Below are 17,811 nucleotides of genomic sequence, written 5' to 3'. Positions count from 1 at the left end.
TTAAACTAGGTGATCCCTAGGTTCTTTTCCCGATCTGAGATTCTTAGTTTTCATGATTTTCAGTAAAATGTTTCATCTGAAGGGAAAGCTAATGTGGTGCTGCAATGGATAGAGTGCCAGGCCTGGAGTTAGACAGACTCATCTTCGTGAGTTCAAAAATGGCCTCAGACACTTCCTAGTTGTGTGACCCTTTGGCAAATTTACTTAACTTTGTTTGCCTCAGTTTCTTCATTTGTTTTTAAAAAGAGCTTGAGAAGAAACCCACTTCAGGATCTTTGTTGGAAAAAACTCTAAATGGGATCACAAAGAGTTGTTATACACTGAATTGATTGAATGATAACAAATTGTGGCAGGTGGGAGGGATGGGAGTGGGGAAAGGAAGATGGCTTTTTTATTTTTTGCTCTGTCTGGATTGGGAATTGGAAGACCTAAATCTGAAGCACTTTGATTGTGATAGCATGGACAAATGACTTAGCCTCTCTGAATCCATTTGTTCATACATAAGATAAGGATAATGCTTGTAATTTACTTCACCTAATTGGAAGGGAAATATCTTAGAATTTGTAAATAAATGTGTATTATTATTTTTATAGATCTGCATTTTCTGGATGGAAGCGTTCTTTGCAAGCAAGTACAATGAATGATGTGGACTATTTCAGTTTCTTATTTTCAACCCTTACAGGTAATTCATAGCACTCTTAGACCTCTTCCCTCCTCTCTAATCTCTCTGCTATGTTAGGGAAAAGGAGAATGATGATAGTACTGTGGGAAGCTCCTTCTTTTAAGATATTGCTGTATTGGGGCAACCAGGTGGTGCAGTGGATAAAGCACTGACCCTGGAGTCAGGAGGACCTGTGTTCATTTTGAGTTTTTTGAGGTTTTGTTTTTGTTTTTTTTTTTTTTGTTTGTTTTTTTAGGTTTTTGCAGGGCATGGGGTTAAGTGACTTGCCCAAGGCCACACAACTAGGTAATTATTAAGTGTCTGAGGCTGGATTTGAACTCAGGTACTCCTGACTCCAGGGCTGGTGCTCTATCTGCTGTGCCACCTAGCCGCCCTGAGGACCTGAGTTCAAATATGATCTTTAGACACTTAACCCCATTGCCTTGCAAAAAAAAAAAGAGATATTGTTTTGATATGTTTTGTTCCAGTATTTAAAGTTGTTATAAAGTTTGAAGAAAATCTTTTAAAAGTACTGTTGTTTGAATTGGGTTTTTTCCCTTTTCTTTCCCTCCTTGACTTTTAACTTTTAACTCTATCTTAAAATTGACTAAAAAAGATCATTTAAAAAATGCTTTTGGTATCCTTTAGTATTGTATACTGTTTACCTTTATAGATCAATTCAGTAAAACATTTAGAAGGTAGGTAAAGTAGATAAGCAGTTTTTTTAAAAAATATAGAAGACACTATTGATTTTGGAAGAAAAAAAACTGATGGATTATTATTGACCAGAATTGTGTACTTAGAATCTACAATTGGTTTTAAATATTTTTTCAGGAGTTTGCTGGAGGAAATGAATATTTATTAGAAAAGAATCCCATTTGAAGAATACTTAGTGAGATTTGCAGTTTTGGTTTTTTCCTTTCTCAGGGATATAAAAAATTTTATTAGACAATAGAGTATATTAATGATATGGAAACATGTAGCAACAGAATATAGTATAATAAATTGGAAAGTTAAAATGGTGAAGTTATCTATAGATTATCTATTTTAATTTACCTTATTTATATTATGTGCTTTGAAAAGCAATTACCCTTTTTCTTGTAGTTTTCTTTTGCTACCTCTTACTTACTGACTTTCACTATAGTTGACCACAATGAAACCCTGTTAAGCTATTCCTCATGATACTAATGGAAGTCATCATGTCTCCCATGCACAAAGGCCTATGATAATTAATCATTGTTTACCTCATATGCTTTTGTATTTCATTTTTTCAGTATGCAAAGAATGGAAGAATTTATTTTTATTGAGAGTTAAAATAAAAAAAGATTTTACTGTACAGAAGATAGTATTTTCTTTAAGAAAATACCTTGAAGTAGTCCCTGGAGTCATGTAATGGAAAAAGCACTGAATCTAGAGTAGAATGCCTGGATTTAAATCTGGACTCAACTTACCACTTTGGTCACCTTAAAGAAGTCATTTGACCAGTCTTATGATTCTCTCAGTATCCTCTTTTGTAAAATTACAAAAGATCTCCAATTCTCAGTCCTATTATAGCAGAAAAATAGTTTTCATCGATTTTACTTCTTTAGGGTTTTCAGCAAAGGAGATGTCATGGCTTCAAAGCATTCGAGGGAATCCTCATATCAGTCAAACACAACTCTCACCAGTACTTCTCTACCTAACTGACTTGGATCAGTTTTTGCATCATTGGGATGTGACAGAGGTAATTTTTACTTTAATTTCAAGTGATACCCAGTGGTCATTATTGTAATAATGAAATTTGAATGTTACAGTGTGCAAGGCACAGTTTTATATGGTCCTTGCCCAAAAGTTTTGTAGATATCACAAGCATTTCAGAAGTTTATGGAGAGATAGGAATTCAACTACTGAAATATATAAGGTTCATTTTATTTGTAAAATGAATGCCAAGATGGTAGTTAATGGTCAAAAAATTTAGAGATATCATTTGCAAAAGTAATTTTTTCTTTTATTTTACAAATAAAATTGTCTTTTGCACAGCAAAACATAAGAGAGAATTCATAATATAAAGCAATAAGTTTTTATTTCAAGAAAGCATATATAATATTGTGTTCAAAATTTTTTTGCTTGTAGAGTTTTTTCTGTTCTCCACTGTGCACTGTAAAATTTAGGGTTTTTTTCTCCTACCTTCCCTCAGGACAGCTTTAATTAAGCATATATCCATGTATTTTATATATATATATAATATGTGGATACATTTACATATTCATAGATATCTATTTGAATTGTGTGTATCTCTCAGTTTTATAACATTTTATGAAAGCACAACACCCTCCAACTCCTTTACTTTATTTCTGCTCAGTACCTTGCTACTCCTATCCTTACTCCCCTACCCTTCAAAGAATCCCACTTTTACATTCTTCTGTACCCTCCTTCCCATTATTCTACATATCCTTCTATATACCCTCTTATCTTCCCAAAGCCTTCCTCTTATTTCTTTCTGAATATAGACTTTTATAACCTATTATTTTTTTCTGTTTGTGTGTATACATACACTTGATGAGAGTAAATTTTCAGAACTATGATCTCTCCTTATCCATTTAATTCACACCTCATTTATAAAAGATGGTATCTCTTTTTTTAACCTTTTCCTAGACCAGTTTGCTTTTAGGAGTCCCATCCTATTCAGCTCTGTCCCCATCTTTCCTTCTAACTATTGAATTTCTAGTAACAATCTGGCATATATGGTTTACATTTCCACATATAGATAGTAAACAATTTGACCTTATTGATTCCCTTGTAATTAGTCTTTAATGTATATACTTTATATTTCTCTTGTTTCTTGTATGTTTTACATTCAACTATGGTCTTTTTGCAACAAAAATCTGAAAGTCTGGCAATTCGTTGAATGTCTTTTTTACTTCAGCATTATGCTTAATTTTGCCGGGTATTAGAGTTTTGATTGCAACCCCAGTTCTTTTGCTCTTTGCTATGTTGTATTATTTATTTTTAAGTGTTTAACAATTTTATTGAGTTCTGAATTCTCTTCCCTCTTACCTTTCCTTATCTGTTGAAAAGGCAAAAATTGATATCAGTTATACATGTGAAATCATGCAGAACATTTATGTACTATCCTTATTTCAAAAAAAGACAAGAAAAATAAAGTGAAAATATTATCACAGGCATTGTATACAAAAGAACAAAGGTTGCAACTTTCCCCCTCCACTTATAATACTTATTTTTTTCCATTTACAATGTAAAGACAGTTTCCAGTGTTCATTATTTTAAGATTTTGAGTTTCAAATTTTTCTTCCCTCCCCTCCCTAAGACAGTAAGTAATATGATATTGGTTATACTTGTACAATCATATTAACCTATTTCCACATTAGTCATGTTGTGAAAGAAGAATCAGAACAAAAGGGGAAAACAAAAAAAGTGAAAATAGTATACTTGGTTTGCATTGAGACTCCATGGTTCTTTCTCAGTATGTGAAAATTATTTTCCCTCATGTGTCTTGGAATTGTTTTCTATCATTGTATTTCTGAGAAGGTCTAAGTCAATCATAGTTGATCCTTGTACAGTGTTGTGTTACTATGGGTAATATTCTCTTCTTTTAGCTCACTACACTCAGCATCGGTTCACAGCAATCTTTACAGATTTTTCTGAAATTCATTTGCTCGTCATGATGAATACAATAGTATTAAATTATTTTCATTCCACAAATAATAGCTGAGAGCTTTATTAGTAAGAGGCCAGTAAATGTACCTTTTGGAATGCTCTGAATTCCAAGCCAAAAAGGCTTATATTTTGCTTCAAGCCTATTAAAATATCTTTTGGGCAGGGGAGAAGTGAGAATGTGATATAATCAAAAAATGCTTTATTAACCTAGTGACTGTGGACCAAGTTTATTGGAAAAGAAAAAGATTGGAGGACATTTGAAGATCATTGTAGTATCACAAAATCTTCAAGTCGGAAAGTACTTCAAAGACCTCGTCCAACCAATTTATGAACAAGCATTCCCTCAATAAGCATACATGACAGATGGGTCTCCAACCTACTGATGGAGGATCTTCAGTGAGGAAGAATCTACTGTCTCCTAAAGTAGCTTATTCTTCTTTTGGATAGCTTTTTTTCTTTGGATATTTTTAGAAAAAATATTTCTTTATTATCAGTCCTAAATTTACTCTGCAAATTTGCCTCAATTGCTTCTAGTTCTTTTCTCTGGAAAAAAGCAGAACAAACCTAAATCCTCCATATGATGGTCCTATAGATATTTGAAGATAGTTGTCTCTCTCTCTCTCCCCCTCCCTCAGTCTTCTGCAGAACATTTACAGTTCTTTAACCACTCCTCTTGTGATGTGAATCCAAAATTCACTATCTTCTTCAATTTATCATTGTGCTTTGTCAGATTTTGTGTAGAACAAAGTACTTGAAGTGTTATATAACCAGGATTGTCATTTCCTACTTCAGGATACTATGCTACTTTTCATTCACCCTAATATCACATTAGCTTTTTTGGCTTCATTAAACTGTTGACTCATAGCACTCTAGAGTTTGCTGGAAACTTTCAGCTATTCTTTCACATGAAGTGTGTTTTAGTCAAGCCTCTTCTAATTCAGGGCTGTCCGACTTTACTTTTAAAAGTTTTTATTGCAAGAATAGACAACATATTTTGATTTGCCATTTTAGTGAGAGCTCTGTGGTAGCACAGCTTCATTTACTAAAGCATTTAGTAAACCCACAGATGGCGGCACTTTGGACAGCCCTGTTCTCATTTATTGTCAAATTGTTTTTAACCCAAATATTATAGTTTAATTTAAAATTAAATTTAACACGATTTTTTTAGTTTTTTTTTTTTGACAAGGCAATGGGGTTAAGTGGCTTACCCAAGGCCACACAGCTAGGTAATTAATAAGTGTCTGAGACTGGATTTGAACTCAGGTACTTCTGACAACAGGGCTGGTGCTCTATCCACTGTGCCACCTAACCGCCCAACACTAGATTTTTAACCCAATATTCTAGTTTGTCATTTTGTTTCTTAGTTCCATATTCTGTTGTTCAGTGTGATATCTGTGTATGTTGACTAGAAGTTTGAAACTTGTGCGTCCTCTAAATGGACAGAGGGCCAGCTTTGGGTTGTTCTCATGGAAACTGTCTTTTATCATGGCTATTCTAGGAGCCACATTGGAATCCATCTAATTGCATTACCTCTTTATGTTCTACATGAATAGCATGAAGAACTTTTTTCCTCCTTGGGGTAGGGAGGACACAACATGTACACAGAAAACTAAATATTAAATATTATGAAGTGTTAAAGTTGTTGGTATCTCCTCTGGCAGCTTTGGATCTCAAAATTAGTCTTGTATAAAAGGTAGTACTTAGAGTGAACCTTTATTGAAAACAGGGATTCTCTAAGGCCCAAATGGGGCTGCCTTCTGGTTCATAGATTCTTGTTCAAAATTTACTTCTTACAGCTGAGGGACAATTGATCCCTAAATGTTAACACGTATAATGGCACATTTATATAGATAGTTGTAGAATAAAAGTTGTTATATTAGGGATGGGGGGAAAACAGATTTTTTTTTTTTTTTTTTTTAGATTTTTCAAGACAATGGGGTTAAATGGCTTGCCCAAGGCCACATGGCTAGGTAATTACTAATTGTCTGAGGTCGGATTTGAATCCAGGTACTCCTGACTCCAAGGCTGGTGCTCTATCCACTGTGCCACCTAGCCACCCCAAAAAACATATTTTTAATAAGGTTGAACTCGGGGGGTGGGGAGAAATGAGTTTCAAGGACATATTCAACCCCCAGCTTAAAAGAAGAGGGTTTAGACATGATGGTATAATGCAATTATTTGCATAAAATAACATATAAATTGCCTGTTTGAATGAGAATTCCTATCATGTAGGGAAAAATCAAGAAAGGAAGAGCCTGGATCTTGGGGTGTAGTAAATGAGTACTTCCAGTTTTGCAGGTTTGTATCTTACATTATATTTCTTTTTCTTGTACAAATAGGTAGCGTAGCATAGGCCCTTATTTATTCTAATACAAGAGAACCTTTTTTGTATATTGAGCTAGACTATGGTCATCATTTGGAATGTAAAGAAATAGCAATAAAAAGAAAGTAGATTTTTTTTTAGGTACTTGTAGTTTGAAATGAAATCAGCAGCAGCCCTTGCAGAGATACTGAGAAGACATGGAATGTTGTGAATGGTTAGCATTGGGCAGGCCCATTTGACCAAAAAGTTCGTGTCATTCAGCTTGCAAGATGGAGTGTACTTGAATTCTGATTTGGTTCCAAAGATTTTTTGAGGGATGGGTGTGTGGGGGATGGATAGCATTCCTTATCATAAGTCCATCAGAGAAGTTACTTCAGTATTTTTTCCCACAGTTGCAATTGCTAGCTGTATTTCATTCCATCTTATTCCTCCCCATCCCATTTTATACTGTTCTGCTCTCCTTTCACCCTGTCGTTCCTCAAAGGTGTGTTGTATCTGACTACCCTCTCCCACAATCATCCCTGTTATTCTAGCACCTACATCCCCTCCCCTTCCCCTGTCCCTTTTCTCACATTTCTTTCCTTTCCTCTTCTATTTTCCTCTAGGGTAAGATAGATTTTATACCCAGTTGAATGTGTATGTTATTTCTGCTCTGAGCCACTCCCCCCCCCCCCCCCCCATTCCTTCCACTCCATTGAAAAAGCTTAGTCTGGCCTCTTTTTTATATATTCTATCTTCCCATTCTACTCCTGTGCCTTGTCTATATATGCTCCTTCTAACAGCCCTAATACATGAAAAGGTTCATATCAGTTCTCAGAAGATTCATATGAGTTATTCCTTCCCATGAAGGAATTCAACAATTCGCAATTCAAGCAATTCAACATCATTAAATCCCTCATAATTTGCCCTTTCTGTCCACCCTCTCTATGTTTCAGTACTTGAAGATCAAGCTTTCTGTTTAGCTCTAATCTTTTCATCAGTAAAGTTTGAAATTACCCTATTTCATTTGAATGTCCCATCTTTTCACCTGAAAGAGTATATTCAGTTTTTTGGGTAGTTGATTCTCAGTTGTAATCCAAGCTCTTTTTCTTTCCAGAGTATCATATTCCAAGCCCTATGAGCCCTTAATGTAGATTGCTACCAAATCCTGTGTTATCTTGACTGTAGCTCCACAATATTTGCATTGTTTCTTTCTGACTGCTTGTAATATTTTTTTCTTGACTTGGGAGTTCTGAAATTTAGTTACAATATTCCTGGCAGTTTTCATTTTGGGATTTCTTTCAGGAGGTGATTGGTGGATTTTTTTCCATTACTATTTTACCCTCTGCTTTTAGAATATCAGACCAATTTTCCTGGATTGTTTCTTGAAAAATGAAGTCTAGGCCTTTTTTTTTTTTTGGTTAGTGCAATAATTTCTAAATTTTTCTCTCGTATCTATTTTCCAGGTCAGTTGTTTGTGTAATGAGATATTTCACATTTTTTTTCTGGTTTTTCATTACTTTGGTTCTGTTTTATTGCTTCTTGAGTTCTCACAAAGTCTCAGCTTCCCCTTAGCACTAGTCTGTATTTGAAGGAATTATTTTCCTCAGAGAATTTTCATATCACTTTTTCTAACAAGTCAATTCTGCTTTGTAAAGGCATTTTTCTTCTCATTGGCCTTTTGGGTTGCTTTTTCCATTTGACCCAAATGGGTTTTGAAGATGTTATTTTTTTCAATTTTTTTTTTTGTATCCCCTTCACCATGCTCTACTGTCTTGGTTTTCATGATTTTCCTTTATCACTCTCATTTCTCTTCCCAATTTTTCCTCTACCTCCTTTACTTGACTTTCAAAATCTTTTTTTGAGTGCTCTTCCCATAGCCTGAGACCAATTCATATTTTTCTTGGAGACTTTGGATACAGAAGCTTTGATTTTGTTAACTTCTGATTGTGTGTTTTGAGTGTTTTGATCTTTAGGGACCACAGTAATTGTCTACTGGTCAGATTTTTTTCTTCTCTTGTTTACTCATTTCCCCAGCCCTATGACTTGATTTTAACTCTTTGTTAAGGGAGGGCTCTGTTTCCAGGGTGGAGGATGCACTGTCCCAAGCTTTTGAGGGTTTTTGTAGCTGTTTTCAGGAATATCCCTCAGGGACCTTAATTTTTCTACGGCTCTAAATGCTCTGTACAAGCACTCCCCTCTGCTTTGAAACTGTGAGAGTGGTCCCTGCTCTGCTATGGCAGTAAACCTCCTTTTCTTAAGACAGGGCCCCAGACTGCAACTTGGATCTGCTTATGGACAAAAACCACAGTCCTGCCTCAGGGATGGCAGGGAGACTACAGTCTTCCCTGACCTCCTTACAGTCGAGTGACAACGAATCTGGAAGCAAATGCTGGGTAACTTCCCAGGCCTGCTCCTTCTTCGTCTGGGTCTGTGCTGAAGCCCCCCTCTCTGGTGTGGCAGACTTTTCCTTCTGAGCTTCCAGTTGTCCATGGCAATCCCTGGGCTGAGAAGTCTGGAAATTGCCAGTTTTCACGGACCCAGGCCCTGCAGGCTGTTACTGGATGACTGGAGCTGGTTTGTTCTAGCATATCTGGGCAGCATTGCCTGTCCTTTTTAACCCTGGTGTAACAGACCTTTCCTGTGGATCTTCCAGGTAGTCTTGGCCTGGAAAATTGTTTCTTAGTCTTTTTGTGGGTTTTGCCACTATTATTTGGTTGGGATCATTATTTAAAAGTATTTGGAATGGTTTGGGGGAGAGCTTGCTTTGGCTTGCCCCCTGGTTCCAACAATGTTGTGTCTACTATGTACAAGATGTTGTGTCTAATTCAAAGATAAAACTAAAATAAGTGCTGCCATTTCAGAGCTTACCTTCTTTAAGGGGGATTTATATGTCCACAGAAACATGGCACTCAGTCAGCAAATATTTATTAAAGCCTGGGATTCAAGAAAAGGCACAAATTATTATATATATATATATATATATATATATACAAGCAAGATACAGGTATTAGTTTAAAATAATTCATAGAAGTTACTAAAATTAAGGGAGATTTGAAAAGGCTTCATGTAGAAGTTGGAATTTCTAGACTTTGATCTAGTTTTTATTGTGCATCATGAATTTTAAAAAACCTTTAATATACCCATAATATCCATTCCATCAAGCAGATTTTTCTTGTTGAGAATATAGGTGGCACAGTGGCCCTGGAGTTGGGAGGATCTGAGTCCTATCTCAGACACTTAATAATTGCCTAGCTATGTGAACTTGGACAAGTCACTCTTAACTCCATTGCCTTAAATAAATAAATTTTTTCTCTTCTTTCTTTCTTTCTTTCTTTCTTTCTTTCTTTCTTTCTTTCTTTCTTTCTTTCTTTCTTTCTTCCTTTCTTTCTTAAAATAAATAACATTTTTTAAAAAAGAAGTAAAGGAGAATAAGATAGAATTTTGTTGGATGATTCTTTTGATAACTCCAGAATATATATTTAGACAATTGAAGTTCCCTGTTACACTTTTGGTGTGCTTCTAAGGATGAAATGAATAGTTTGAACCACTGTATTAGAAATGGAAAGGAAGGATTTCATGTGACTAAGTGAAAAAGAATTGAACATGTAGTGAGAGGGAAAGAGATAGGAGTTCACTCTTACCCCTCTAAGTTGTCCACCATTCTGTGGTGGTTGTACACTGTGGTTCTTCTTCTGAAAAAATGACAATGACAATACCTCTTTTGACCTCTATCCCATTTCTTTGGGACATTATCTATCTCTACCTTTGTCTAGCCCACCTCTATCCCCTTCCTTGAGTTGCACCCCGCCCCCTCCCCACCTGCTTATTTGTTCAATCTTTTTATTTGGTCTACAGACTTATCAAGAATTTTGCCATCCTTAAATTTTTTTCAGTTTAATCTTTCATTAACTTACCTGTATTATTTTACATGTTAGAATCAGAATAAAAATCTCAGACTTAATTCATTTCTGAAATGAATCTTATGCCATTATCTACACTCATTGACTCCCATTTCCTCATTACTTTTCATATCTTTTAAAAAATGTTTTTGTTTCTTGCAAGGCAATAGGGTTAAGTGACTTGCCCAAGGTCACATAAGCTGGGTAATTATTAACTGTCTGAGGTCAGATTTGAACCCAGGTTCTCCTGACTCCACTGTGCCACCTAGCTGCCCCTAAAAAAATGTTTTAATGATACATATTTTAGTCCATCACCTCTTTATCACTTAGATGTAGTAAGTGAATTATTTATCATTGTTTGATTAGTTTTTCTTTAGTTTCGTTATAAATGTATAAATTATTCTGCTTACTTTATTTTGTATCAATTCATATTCTGAAATCATCCCTCCTTGTCTTATACCACATTAAAGCAAGTTGAGCAAAAACTTTCATTCTAGTCCAATAGATCACACAGATTATAACTAGAAATGTAGCTGGGGGGATCAGAAGGGTACCATCGCTTTGAGATGATCACATTCTTTAAATTCTTTTCCAAAAAAAAAATAGCATATAGGGGCAGCTAGATGGCACAGTGGATAGAGCACTAGCCCTGGAGTCTGGAGTACCTGAGTTTACATCTGACCTCAGACACTTAATAATTGCGTAGCTATGTGTCCTTGGGCAAGTCACTTAACCCCATTTTTAAAAAAAAATAGCATTTAGGTCTTTTTCATTTTTCATTTATACGGTGTGGGAGTGGTTTTGCTGTTTAAAGGCTTTTTGAACGTGGTTCCAAATTGCTTTCTTTTGTGACTTGAGGAATTCACAGTTCACCAACAGTCTACCCTTGTTATTGTTTTCTTTTCAACTTTTTTCCTTTTTTTTCCCCAAGATGATGATTATTCTCAACAGGCATTTATTTTAAAAATCATAATGTGCCAGGAACTATGCCAAGCTTTAGAGATAAAAAGAAAATTAAAAGAACTAAAATAAATAAATAAAATTAAGTTAAAATAAAACATGATCTTTGTCCTCAAGGAATTTATAGTATAAATGGGTATGAGTTGAAACTCGTTTATTTGAATTTATATTTCCTCTTTTTATTTTCTTCATGTTATGGAATGTGTGTGTTGAAATTATTTTTGGTATAAGACAAATTCAAAAGCATTTTCATACATACAAACACAATACAAAAAGAATTCTTAGTGAAATTTTAGATCCCTGTTTTCATACCTCTTGCGTTAAAATAAGTACATAAATACTACCAGTTAATTTCAAAACTGTCCTACTTGTTTGTGCTTTCTTCTGACTTTTTCTGTTCCATTTTCATTTTAAAATATACAGTAAGTCAAAATGAATTTCTTCAAACCCTCAGAATATTTCTTATTCTATATTCTGGGTCCTTCACTTCTCTATCAGGAGATAGATACCATGTTTCATCTTTAGTTTTCTGGAATTGTGCTTGGTCATACTATTGAAAAGAGTTTACAATTTTTTTCCAAGTTGGTCTTTGCTGTATTTCTGTCATTGCAAAAATCGTTCTTCTAGTTCTGTTAGCTTCACTCTACATCTGCATCAATTCGTTCTTTTCTTTTTTTTAGTTTTTGGCCCAAAGGCACACAACTAGGTAATTATTAAGTGTCTGAGCCCCGGTCCTCCTGACTCTAGGGCCAGTGCTCTATCTACTGCACTAAGCAGATCTCAAATTTTTTTGGAGTCATTTCTGAAGATGACCACTGACTCCCATTCCAGAAAAGTAACAATTTAGTTACTTTTCTTGCTCCATTCCAAGATTGCTTCCCAGAACTATTGAACCGTGTTCATAGCTCTTTTAATAGTATTTTATTGGGCTTCTCTTCCATCACCACTCCAACACTTACTTGTTTTTTATTACTTTTTCTTCCTCAATAGATATGAGTTTGCATCCCAGACGATAATTTTTTTGTATGATCATTGATAATATTCAGTTCTTTTGAAAATTGTTAAACTTTTGGCACTAATGTTTGGGTATCAACAACTGTGTACTAAAATAAATGCTTTTGAAGGTGAAAAAGAAATATGCCAGATATTGACTGTGTACTAAAATAGATGCCTTTGAAGGGGAAAAAGAAATATTGTTTAGTCTGGGAAAAATTGCTTCCCACCATTTAAACTTAAATCCTAAAACCCATAGGCTTTTCTTAGTTGAGCATAAGACTTTTACCCATACCAGTCTGTAACTTTGAATTCTAGATCATAGTGCATTTGGGTTCCTAAAGATTCCTTCAGTATCTAACCATCCTGTTTCTTACTTTTGGGATGCAAAGGAAGGAGCAGGTGATGGGCTTTGTATTGAGATCCCTGTGGAACTTGAGACAGGGATATGGGCAAAACACTTGAAATATTGCAAGGGAAATGGATTTCATAAATAGCACCAGCACTTGCTAGCATTGGCTTTTCCTGCTGTTCAGGCCGCTGGGGAAAGCTGTCTCCACACTGTCTCTCTGGTACAAAAAATACCAGTCGGCTGTTGTTAGATTTTGGGGAAAGGTGAATTTTTTGATTGGATAGATACAAAGAAATCTTCTCTGAATTTCAATTTACATTGTGAAAACTTTGATTAATTACAGATTTTTCTTTTCTTCTGACAGGCAGTGTGTCACAACTTGTCCATTATTCCTGCTCGAAGTCAGTGTTTGGATGTCCTGCAGAGTGCTATTCATAAGCATATGGTAAATATACTTTTAACCAACTGCTTTACTCAGTCAGTATATTTTAAGTGCTGTGAATAGTATCATGACAGAAAGAGGACATTAAACTTCTTTAGGAATTGATGGGGTTAATATAGTATATCTTGATTCTTCCTTGGAGATCTGTTGTGAAGAGATCACTGTCCTAGAAGTTAGAAGATCTGAATACTAGGAAGCTCAGCTCTGCCACTTCTTAGCTGTCTGACTTTGGGCAAGTCAATTTACACCCATGTGCCATAGTTTACTTATCTATAAAAAGAGTGGATTTCATTATCAGATTTCTAAAGTTCTGGATTTCAAATATATGATTATATAATTCTGAATTGATCTCCAGTTCTCTAATTTAGCCTTATGGACATCTTATAGCAAACATCCCTTTTTTACCTCTAAAATTTCCTTTATGTAGCATCAGTAATAATGAACTTGTATAAACTGAAGAAGTAACACTTCAGGGACCCGTGGTTAAAAAATGGGAAACGTTGAGTAAAGGTGATATTCTGACTATAGCTGTAGATGTGAATTTCTCAGAACAGTTACTTCATGCTTCCTTGACTTTGTCCAGCTCCATTAAACTTTTTCCCTCCCTCTTTTGTTATCTGGCATATGTACAATGAATTGATTATTAATTAATTTCATTATTTTCTCCTCTATTGCTGCATCTGAATTTTCATACTACAGCATTATCATCTTTCCAGTTACTTAGGCTCACAAATCTCAACTCTTCATTCTTTATTTTTTTTTTCTCACCCTAAATCTTCATACTCTGTTCCTTTACACTGAATAGCTCCCATTCCTTGTTTGTTCTCCCACTTCACCTTTTCCTCAATTTTTTTGGCTTTCTTCAGGACAACTCAAATCTCATCTTTCTTCAGAAGGCCTTTCCAATGCCCTCATGCTTTACTGTGAGATTATCCCATTATCTTCCATCCACTCTGTGTGTATTTTGAATGTAGTTAACATGTTGTCTCTCCCATTAGAGCGCAAGCTCCTTGGGGTCTATTTGCCTTCCTTTGTATCTCCAAAGCTTAGCTCAATATGCTTTGCATATAGTTAGCACTTGGTGACTATGACTGAGACATTTTTCTATACTCGGGAATAAGTGTGAAGGAAGTTGTAGCACAACCCGAAAATCAAGAGTTTGTTAAAGAAAAGAAGAATGTCTAAATGGAGCTTTCATAATTTTTTTTAAAGTGTTAAATTTTCCTAAGATCTTTACTATTGAATGATTCAAATGACCAGACTTCAAGCCATATACAACAGACATTTGCTCAGCTTATAAATAATTTTGAATCTTAGACTGCATTTTCCCTGAAACAGTATATAATGTGTGGTTTCTCCTTTCCAAACTAGCCCACAATTGCCTATTTTTATCTATATCATTCCTAAAATGGAGTATTAGAATAACTAACTCATATGTGTAACAAAATTCCTGTTCAAAGAAAAAGGTACCTCACTAAAAAGAGTACTATTTGGTGCAGTGGAATAATGAATTGCTAAATAATGTAATGCTGTGCTAACTGTAATGATATACTTACATCCCTAACTTTCTGAAGAGTAGTTCATATGAGGTAAGAAAGGGACAGACTTAATTATTCATATCAAAATTCAGTTACTTTAATATCTGAGTTCTGTTCTTAGGTGAAATTGAGTTACTCAAGGAGAGCACTTGATAGAGTTAATTGTCTTCTGTATCATTTAGAAATCACATACATGCACATGCCTGGTGAAACCAAAGTCATTGTTATTGGGGAAATTGATTTCTCTGGAAGCTTGAAGAAAATAGTAAAGGTATTTCTCATTAGCAAAGGTTTCTAAGTTATAATAAGGAAATTCTAGGAAAAAAGACATTTGTGAAAAAGAAGTATTAATTTAGTCATGCTTTTTCTTGAGATTACTTTCTAAGGTAATTTACTATAGGAATAAATTCTCAAAGGAAAATAAAAACCTTGAGGCAAGGGACTTGTGTATTAAAATTAATTTAAAATAGAAATGTTTTAAGGATGTCTTTGAACTGAGCCTGTTAGGAAGTGGGAGTGGGGAGGCTTTGGAAGGAGGTAAATAAGTATCTTTTGTAAATAATTAACTTGTGTCTTTTATATCTAGGCTGGATTGTCTGTAATCCCTGATAGCACTGCTGGATCTATTTTGTGTGTTGTGAGTAAGCTCCTGGATCAAGCTTGTGTACTTACTGAGACAATATATAAGTTTCTAGCGTCTTGCTGTTACAGTCTTCTTCACTTCCTCCTCACTTTAGAAAAAGCGGATGCAGAACATATGAGAAAAAGGTAATGGTTTTCATTTTCCACAACTTCTCTTCCCTTCACTTGCACCTCTACTCGGCGTTGTATCTTATCCTTCCAAAAAGAGAAAGTTTCTTCAATGGAATTTTCTTACTATGAATATTAGAAATGTCATAAGAAAAAAAATTGCAACATTCTAGATTTATAGTAAGATGAATTTTGTTTCTGGCTTTATTGAAGATGGTCACAAATTTTGGGATTCAGAAATTGTTTTAGAAAGGTTTTTTAAATTAGTTGGTGTGTGCGTGTCTGTTTAGATGCATAGTTTAATGTGCTGTTTGGAATTCTAACTGAATTTGAGTTGTGTCAGGTTTTTTGTTCTATCATTCCTTGGACTTTTCAAATCAAAGATCGAGTTTCTGTCTCTTTTGCTAGAATCTCATCCATATCACACCCTCTAAATTGTAGGTGACACCTAGGATTCTATCCTGGGCCCTTTTCTCTACCTCCATGCTACTTCACTTAGTTATTTCCTCACTATTTAATTATCTTCTCTGTGGTAATGATTCTCAGATTTACCTGTCTTGCTTCATTCTTTCTCCTGACCTCCATTCTCACATCACCATTTGCCTTTTAGACATCAACAACTGGTGGATGTTCATTAGACATCTTAAAGTCAACATAAACTGAAACTTCAGGATGTTTCCAAACCTGCCCCTCACGGCTAACCTTTGCCAAGGTTAGAAATCTTGCTATTGGTTTCACCATTTTCATCTCTTTGACTATTCTCCCTTCTCTCCTTTGACTCGGCCACACTCTGGACAGGCCTTCATCACCTCACATATAGACCAGACCATCTCATTGACTTGTGCTGGCTCTGCCTGCCTTCTGTCTCCCCCTTATCCCTGGCACAAAAGTGATTGTCCTGAAGCACAATTCTGATCCTGTCCCCCTCCTCCTCAGGAATTCCAGTGTTTCCTGTCACTTCCAGGATCAAATACAGAATGCTCCATGGGACATTCAAAGACTCTTGTGATTTGACCCCCCTCCTTCCTTTCCAGTCTTCTCATGTCTTTTCTCCACTACTCTCTTCTGTTCCCTGACACTGGAGTCCTGGTTATTCCACAAATAGAACACTCCTACCTCTTAATTCAAGGCATCAATTAATTAATGCCTAGTGTCTCTGCCTACTGGATTTACAACTAGAATCTCATCTTTTACAGGAAGCCTTACCCAGTTAGCACCTTGTTTTCAGTTGCCTTCTCTCTAGTCATTATTTCCTCTTTATCCTGTATATAACTTGTTTTGTTTACATGTTGTCTCCACTATTAAACTGTAAATTACTTGAGGACAAAGACTGCATTTTGTTTTCTTTTGAATCTCCAGCACATAGTCCAGTTCTTGGTTCATAGTGGTACCTAATATTTGTTTATTGAATGATCCATTTGTTAAACTCCTACTACATGCTTAGCCCTGTGCTAGGTACTGGGAATACAAGCAAAAGAATTAAAGAATTCCTGCTCACAAGGAGCTTGCATTCTAATTGAGCAGGCAAGTACGTATAAAATACACCTATGTAAAAATAAAAATTAGTTGCAAATATATACTAAGTAATTAAAAGATAATTTGACAAGGAAGTCACACTTGAGAATCAGAAAAACTTCTTCTAGAAGAATGTACTTGAGCTTTGTCTTAAAGAAAGACTGTTAAGGAGGTAGGAAGGTAATTAGTCTTGGTACAGGATAACCTGTACAAAAACAAGGAGAGGTTAGGTAATGTATAGGAGAAACCAAGAACTAGTTTGACTGGATTGAAGAGAATGGAGAGAGAATCATGTCTAATGAAACTGGAAAAGTAGGTTGAGGCCAGGTTTTACACAGCTTTAAAAACTAAGCAGTAAGGTTTATATTTTTATCCTTGAAGCAATAGGAAGCCACTGGAGTTGATGGTATATATGTCAGATCCATGTTTAAGGAAATTACTAACAAGTGTCTCTGACAGACTAGAGTTGTGGTAAAAGCAACCAGTTAGGAGAAGGGCTTATAAGAATTTGATTGCAGTGGCAGCTGTATGCCTAGATAGAAGTGGTAATGTGTGAGTTGTCTTGTGAAAAGAGAAATAGCAAGATTTGGCCACTAATTAAATTTGGAGGGGTGGAGTTGAGAATAGGATAGGATTTTATGAACCTGAGAGGCTGGAAAAATGGCCTTTAATATAAATTTGGAAGAAACAAAAGGAAAAATTTATTGGTCACGTTGAGTTTAAGATGTCTCTGGGGCAT

At 35.3% G+C, this 17,811-nt stretch overlaps 1 protein-coding gene across 3 annotated transcripts in view; it reads left to right on the top strand.

Annotated features, from left to right (window-relative positions):
* TEX10 (testis expressed 10) overlaps positions 1 to 17,811 on the top strand; it is a 71,808-nt gene that overhangs the window by 47,185 nt on the left and 6,812 nt on the right. For all 3 annotated transcript variants that reach the window (XM_074196733.1, XM_074196732.1, XM_074196731.1), the window contains exons 10-13: positions 594 to 682; positions 2,251 to 2,384; positions 13,192 to 13,272; positions 15,394 to 15,575. In XM_074196733.1, coding sequence (XP_074052834.1) covers positions 594 to 682; positions 2,251 to 2,384; positions 13,192 to 13,272; positions 15,394 to 15,575 — 486 coding nt within the window. The remainder of the gene's footprint in view (positions 1 to 593; positions 683 to 2,250; positions 2,385 to 13,191; positions 13,273 to 15,393; positions 15,576 to 17,811) is intronic.

Source organism: Macrotis lagotis, chromosome 8 (assembly GCF_037893015.1).
Source record: "Macrotis lagotis isolate mMagLag1 chromosome 8, bilby.v1.9.chrom.fasta, whole genome shotgun sequence".
NCBI classification, from domain to species: Eukaryota; Metazoa; Chordata; class Mammalia; order Peramelemorphia; family Peramelidae; genus Macrotis; species Macrotis lagotis.
Note: the sequence above shows the minus strand (reverse complement) of the source record. Positions and strands in the feature narration are given on the sequence as shown.